Source organism: Myotis davidii, unplaced genomic scaffold (genome assembly GCF_000327345.1).
Source record: "Myotis davidii unplaced genomic scaffold, ASM32734v1 scaffold68, whole genome shotgun sequence".
Taxonomy (NCBI): domain Eukaryota; kingdom Metazoa; phylum Chordata; class Mammalia; order Chiroptera; family Vespertilionidae; genus Myotis; species Myotis davidii.
In genome coordinates, this window is record NW_006300376.1 from 3,010,916 (window position 1) to 3,017,964 (window position 7,049).

Below are 7,049 nucleotides of genomic sequence, written 5' to 3' on the forward strand. Positions count from 1 at the left end.
GAAAGCAATGAGAAGTGGAGTGAGTGATCAATTACTTCCAGGCACTTAGAGATCTTCACAGATAGAGGAGGCCTCCAGAGCCCCTAGGGAGACTTGGCATCAGATGCCAATCTTCTTCAGCAATAAAGCAGCAACTTACCTCTTTGCTGTTTGTGGTGTATTTGAAAAGTAGATTCCTGGGTAAGGATGCCTCTGCCTGAACTGAAGTCCCTCCGTCGGCTCCAGAATCCCAGGGGTGATCATTCACGATGTATGTACACTTCTCTTCAAAGTCAGCCTCTGTCCACAGAGTCATGTCCGCGTCCTCCATGTCCATTTTCATGGTCCCCTCCGTCCCCTCTGCCAACCCTTGAAACCTCACAGCGCTGGAGTCACACTTCGGGGCAGCCTGGAAGAGAAGGGCAAGGCCTTTAATCCCCATTGTCCTGTGGCTCCTCCAGGAGGCTATGACTAATACAGTAGTCTGAAGACTTTAAAAGCAGATGCGGAGTGCTTGGTACAGTTGAGTAAGAGCCAAAAGGCAGTATAAAGAAGACTGCCTTAAAGAAGCAGGGTTTTAGAATGCTACTCAAAGTTTTTTTAAAAAAAAGAAGTGTGGCAACTTCATTGGGGGGATAAAAAAAAAAACCAACCACCTCTGAACAATCCCTGGCTTTACCTCTCACGGCAGAAAAATGTTGTGGGCGCTCAGTCCTGTGTCCCAGAACGCCTGGGGTCATGGCTGCCAGACCCTGGGCGCTGTGGAAAAGCTGCCTCAGAAGACTGTCACAAACAAGGAGAGGAAGAGGAAGGCGCTCTGTCTGCCTGTGAATGAAGCTAAAAATGGAAAGCGCGTGTGTTGCAGGAGCGGAACCCAGCCTGCCTTTTCCAAATGGGGAAGACTGAACTTTCCCACCAGCTCCCAATGCAAAACAACTTTCAAAACAACTGCCCCCCTGCCCCCCTCTGCTGAGGGATCTCTTTTATCCTCTCGAGTCTGGAAAGGATTGCATCCTGCCAGCATCACCGAGGTGCAGCTTTTCAGAAATTGTTTGGACCACAGGAAAGAGGAGGGAAGATGGGCGAGGGGTTCAAACGCCCCACAGTGCCTTTAGACTTGTGGGCATCCCACGCCAAGTGGAAAAGCAAAAACAAAACATAAAACTGTTCAATAGAATTCCCGGGAGAGAATTCCTTCAGGAGCCCTCAGCTACAAATAGCACTTTCCATTTAAATCTGAAAGTGTACAAATTCCCAGAAGTCACTGATGTGCTACAGTTTACTGTAACTAAAGTTATAATAAATAGAGGAGGCTCAGAGCACTCGCTCTTCTTCCACTTAAAAATGTGGAAGTGTCTCCTCACCCGCAGATAGTGAGAGAGAGAGAGAGAGAGAGAGAGAGAGAAGGTAGACTACTTCTGCGCTGTTTTCCCATATACACATGCTTGATAAAAAGCAGGAACATGCGTTAGAGCCCGTGCCCCTTAGAATGTACACATAACACCGGGTAAGTCCTTCAGGGTGGCTTCCACATTCTTCTGTCTCCTTAAACATGATGCTTTTTTTTTTAAAGTTGTCTTTCCCTCCAGTTATGATCTAAGCACTCTTGCTTACTTTTACGGAGTTGCAACATGCACAGTCATGATGCCGAATATGTGTTAAAAATAAAACAAAACTTAAAAAAGTAAGCCCACCGGAATCGTTACTTTGTTGGACAGGACCGGGCAGAAGCCACTACTGCAATTTCAGTGACTTGACAATGACGCCTAGAACTGAAAGGGTTAATGATTCATAAGGAAAAAGCCTTATAAATGTTTGACAGTTCTAAGTGCCTTCAAGCAGGAGCCTTTCTGGTTTCTACTGAGACGAGAGCAAAAAAAAAAAAAAGTTTTCAGATCAATTTCAGATTCACAGAGAAGATCCAAGTTCCTTACCGAGGTCGTACCCACACGTTTTTCCAAGCAAATATCCAACATCGGAGATCAGTGTCGCTCATCTCTACACAGTCCACATTTCCTCCGCGTCCCCTCGCGGCGCGGGCTAGAGACGGACGCGCACCGCGGCGGGTCCCTCGCGATCACGGCGGCCGGGCGCCGCGTCCCGGCTCTGGGCGGCGGACAGGTGCTGCGCGCTGCCCTCCTCCGCGAGCACTGAGGCCCGAGTGTCGCGGCGGCACTTTCAGTCTGCGCTAAGCTAACCCGCGCGGCGGCTCTCCCCTCCCAGCTGCAGATTTCCCATTTGTCTGATTGACTCAACACCAGCGCCCGAAGTGGGGGCGTGGCCTCACCTGCACCAGCGCAGCCCGGCCCGGCCCCGCGCTTTCCCCCATCCAGAGCCTCCGCGGCTCAGCTTCCTCGGTTCGCCTGTGATTTCAACATTCATCCTTCTTCCCTTTGAAGGCACTTACCCTCCGCGCTGACTCGGGCTGTTATTGTATTCTAAATATTCGACTCAACACCAGCGCCCGAAGTGGGGGCGTGGCCTCACCTGCACCAGCGCAGCCCGGCCCGGCCCCGCGCTTTCCCCCATCCAGAGCCTCCGCGGCTCAGCTTCCTCGGTTCGCCTGTGATTTCAACATTCATCCTTCTTCCCTTTGAAGGCACTTACCCTCCGCGCTGACTCGGGCTGTTATTGTATTCTAAATATTCTCACCTCGGCTCAAATCCAGTTACAGATTACACGAAATTTATTTGGAAAGAGCAAGTGAAATTATTTTTTAAATCTAATGTAATAAAAGGTTGCTGTCTAGTCCTCAAGCTATTATCTATGAAATACATCACACACACACACACACACACACACACACACACACACCTGTAAGCTTCCATTTCTCCTGTTAACTAAAATGCACTCAAATTTGGCAGAGCTAACTTCCCCTTTTCAACTATTTAGTAAATAGGGAAATAGGAAAAAGTCATCATCCTACAGATTAACGTGTTTTTGCCTTTTCTCTCCCCCCCAAACCCACAGCCAGACTTCTGAGAAGTGTGTAAGCATGTAGTGTATTAATCGTTTCCCAGTTAAAGGGAATGTTGAACAGGTCATTCCAAGTGGAGGGCAGACAGAGGCAGTAATTAGTGGGGTTCGTTGGAAGCCCTGTCGTTCATTCGGAGCCCGGGTTTTCCTCCAGCCCCAGTCAGTCCTTAGTTGAAGGAAGGACATCCTGTGATGATGGCATACAATGTCCTGTTTGTTTATTATTAAGAGCGTAGACCTTGCTTTCCTGCTTCTCATTACAAAACAAACCAGATGCTTTACTTCCTTCGATGGCCTTGTGCCTTCAGCAAGGAATCCTCTAATTCAGAGAAACAATGATGCATAGGGTCCATTTACAGCAGGCACCCCTTTGCAATTACTCTGTAGATCACTGACACAGTCTCCCACTTTTCCTGCTTGCCTCATAGAGGTGGTTGTTTTTAAAACCATCTCTCCTTCCACCTTTGGCTGCAATGTCTTTTCTTTATTTTAAATACACGTGTGCCTACACACCCACGTCTCAAAACACACACACACACACACACACACACACACACGCACACACACACACCCACGTACACACACCCAGTCTCAACATAATAATACCAACTTAGTCATACAATGAAGTGGACATCTGAGTATTTGTTTACAGGAAGAAACAAAACCAAGCAAAACAAAATCCCAACTCAATCATAAAAATATTGTCTGTTTATCTTTAAAATTTCTTTTCTCCTTTTCAAGAAGCTTTTCTAGAACTTTTTTGGGGAAGATAGGGGGCAGGCGGTGGGAAGCCAAAGATTACGTGCCAGGAAATGTTTTTTGTGTCTAAAACCCTTCCACAACCTCTGTAGTACAGAATAATTAAATTCCCACTAGGGGACATAAGTAACACACTCTCTGCTTACAGCCTGGTGACGTGTTGTTGCACACTGTGCCAGAGGGGACGCTAGCACCAAGAGGAAACAGGACTTTTAGTTGGCAGATGTCTAAAACGGAATGAACAGCTCCTAAGAGTTCTCAGAAAGCTCCAAAATGATAATTAAACAAGAGAAATCCAGCCTTCTTGAGAGGGCTTACTAACTGATGCTGAGTCAGCGCCACAATGGACAGAAAAACAATGTAGTCATACTGAAGGCCGGCCTGCTGTTCAAACAGTCTCGCCTGCAGATGTTCAAGAGGACCTCACTTCCCTTTCAGAATCCAGCTCTGCTCTTAGGCCACATATACCATGCAAGTCCTGGTGAGTCAACCAGGATGGAGTAAGGGAATAGGCAAAAAGTTGGATATTTGAGGTGGGAAGAGGCTATTTTAAGCCAAATATTTACTTCAATGACTGGAAGATGCCAGTGAATCAACTCACTGTTAATTAATATCAGCCTGCACTCACCTTCAGAGGTGGTGAAATGGGCTTGAGTCTAAGGAGGACGCAAACTTCAAATACCAGTGTGGGGCTTAGCCGGGCAACCCTAAAATTAGTTCCAGGTGTTCCAGCTGAGCTGGCGAAGGCACGAGTGGAACCTTAAGGAAAGTAAATTTGGAGACACAGAGTGTTGGATCATAAAATTCTTCAAATCTTTTCTTCTTGTCTAAAATAATACCAAAACAACAACCACCACCACACACCCCTAAACCAAACCATTTTTAAAAATTGCAATTATAGCACTCAAGGATAGGCAATAATATAAATAAAACATGCCAAAAAAGGAAGAAGGAATGAGGTAAAGGAAGCCTCCTGCATAATAAGAAAAAGCATGTTCATATAGTCATATTTAGGTACTGTCCAGCACAAAATAGTTAAAGGGGAAGAAAAGGGGATGACCTTCTGAACTTCACTCACCCCTGGAGAAGGCCCAAGCATCACATTTAGAATGACGCCGAAAGCAGGACGACGCTGGCATTGGTACAGCTGTGCAGAGAGGGCTATCTGAGGTTGCCACTGTCTGAGATCTCAAGTCTCAAAATGTTTGTTTCCAACTAATAATTTGGCCCATTTTTAGTCACTATATTATTTTTCTCCCTCTTAAAACACCGGGAAAATAACCAACCTCAGTTACCTTTATTAATCAGCACTTCGCAGGCAGAGTTCTCTCATTAAGGCTGTTCCTAATAGCAGCAAATCATGAAGGATCTAAATAGCTGGCTCTCTGAAACCCCCATATGTTCCCTTTGATGGTATCATCACAACGGCTCAACAAAACCTTGCTACTCAGTTTCAGCTACTGGTCCCGGCCCAGTCCTTAGGTGGGTTGGGAACTGCAATGTAAGGGGCAGATAACTGGAGGAGAAGACTATTGTAGAATGAAAGGAGATTGAATACCAAATCTGGAGACCTGACTTCACTTGGGGGGAAAAGATTATTTTTTCTTTCCTAAGGAAAGTAAAAGATGGGATGAAATGTGCCTGAGAAGAAACACGTTTTCATTTTCTAATTCAACTCCTGCTTTAACCAAACAAGGTCAATGACAGACTAACCACATCAAGAGAACACCCCCCACCCTCTTCTCCCCACTCCCTACCCACCCACCCTCACCCCCCACGCCCATTTCCCACTTCCTGTAAGTTAGGCATCTTCATGCTGGTAAACATTTGGGGACCAACTGCAAGCCTGAGCTCTCCGAGAGGGGCACCGCGGCTTTGAAGCGCTCCCACATGTCTCAAAGCCAGGCTGAGAACTAGGGGGACACTTGCTTTTTAAACGTTAACAGCCTTTTGAACGTGAATCATTGGGCCCGGCTTCCTGGCAGCCTTCCTTTTCTAACGCTGGACAAGAAGAGCGAGTATGTGTGAGTGAGAGAGAATGTATGTATGACACATGCTATGTTACAATGTAATGTGTGTGTCATTGGTATGATATGTGTATGATGTTTCAGTGTGTTGCATCAATTTAAAAATAGCACAAGGCTTCCTTCTGGTGACATAGCTCACCACCCAACACTTTTGACATACACCTTCAGGGCCTAAACCTTGGGAAGATCCTAGGGCGCTGTGGACGTTTTGAAATGAGGTCGGTGTTTTGACTTCCTAAATAAGAGAAACAAAAACTAAATACATTAAAGGATCCAAGTTGAGCTTCCTCCCTGTCAAACAAGATCTTGTACCTGCCACCCAGAGGACTTTATAAGGCCCACACAATGTCTGAGGTCCCAGTATTTACCAGGCCACCTGTTATCATCACACCTAAGTGTCTTTTTTTTTTTTTAGCCCTCTCTTCAGACAGGCAGTTGTGTTTTTATTGAATCATTTATACATTTTTAAATTGAATTGAGTTTGACATCCACCAACTTAATAAATAAGACTTATAATCATTTCCATATAAAGGATGGGAAACCAAGATAGGTTTCCAGTTTTTGTTTTTCTTCCTAATTATGTTTTTATTTTATAAGTGAATATTCAGAGAAAAGAGGGATTTAAATTTCTGAGAAGGCCACGGGGAAGGACACCGGAAGGCAGATTATTTCTGAACCCCTAAAACATTTCCTAATTGTACATTGGTGGGAAAAGGACTAAAACGAAACTAACCAACAGAAGGCAAAATGTGGACTGTATGTAGGATACTTGTTCCGAATACCTAGCTTAGAAAATATTCAGACACATCAGGGACCAAAACTGCCAACAGAAGGAAAGGTGTACATTTGGAAACTCAGCGGTCTCTACCCTCTTCTCTTCATTTAGGGAAGAGGAAGAGTAGCCTTCACACAACAGAAGGAAGACATGGGGCAAATGTTTGTTTCTCTCACCTTTCAGTGGGAGGAGAGGCCACACTGAAAGAGGGGTGGACTCAAGGTGGAAATAAAGAGGGAGGTTATAGTTAGGAGCACTTTACTAGAGTAAGATGAAAGACGAGCAAGTTGGCTTACAAACAAAGGTGACCCTGGCCAAGTTGCTCAGTTAGTTAGAGCATCATCCTGATCTGCCAAGGTTGTGGGTTCAATCCCTTGTCAGGGCACATACATGAATCAACCATGAATGCATAAATAAGTGAAACAACAAATCTATGTTTCAATCTCTCTCCCTCTCTATCTAAAATTAAGATATAAAAATCTTAAAATTAAAACAAAGGTGAAGTGAAGAACAGCTGTGAGGCGAAGAGAGCC

General features: G+C 45.3%; 1 protein-coding gene across 1 annotated transcript in view; it reads right to left on the reverse strand.

Moving 5' to 3' along the window:
- Positions 1 to 2,230, reverse strand: part of PRDM1 (PR domain 1) — a 22,492-nt gene extending 20,262 nt beyond the window's left edge. The window contains exons 1-2 of the mRNA XM_015572721.1: positions 1,914 to 2,230; positions 140 to 388 (exon numbers count right to left, since the gene is read on the reverse strand). Of these exons, the coding sequence (XP_015428207.1) occupies positions 140 to 388; positions 1,914 to 1,955 (291 nt within the window). The 5' untranslated portion in view covers positions 1,956 to 2,230. The remainder of the gene's footprint in view (positions 1 to 139; positions 389 to 1,913) is intronic.
- Positions 2,231 to 7,049: the final 4,819 nt, after the last annotated feature.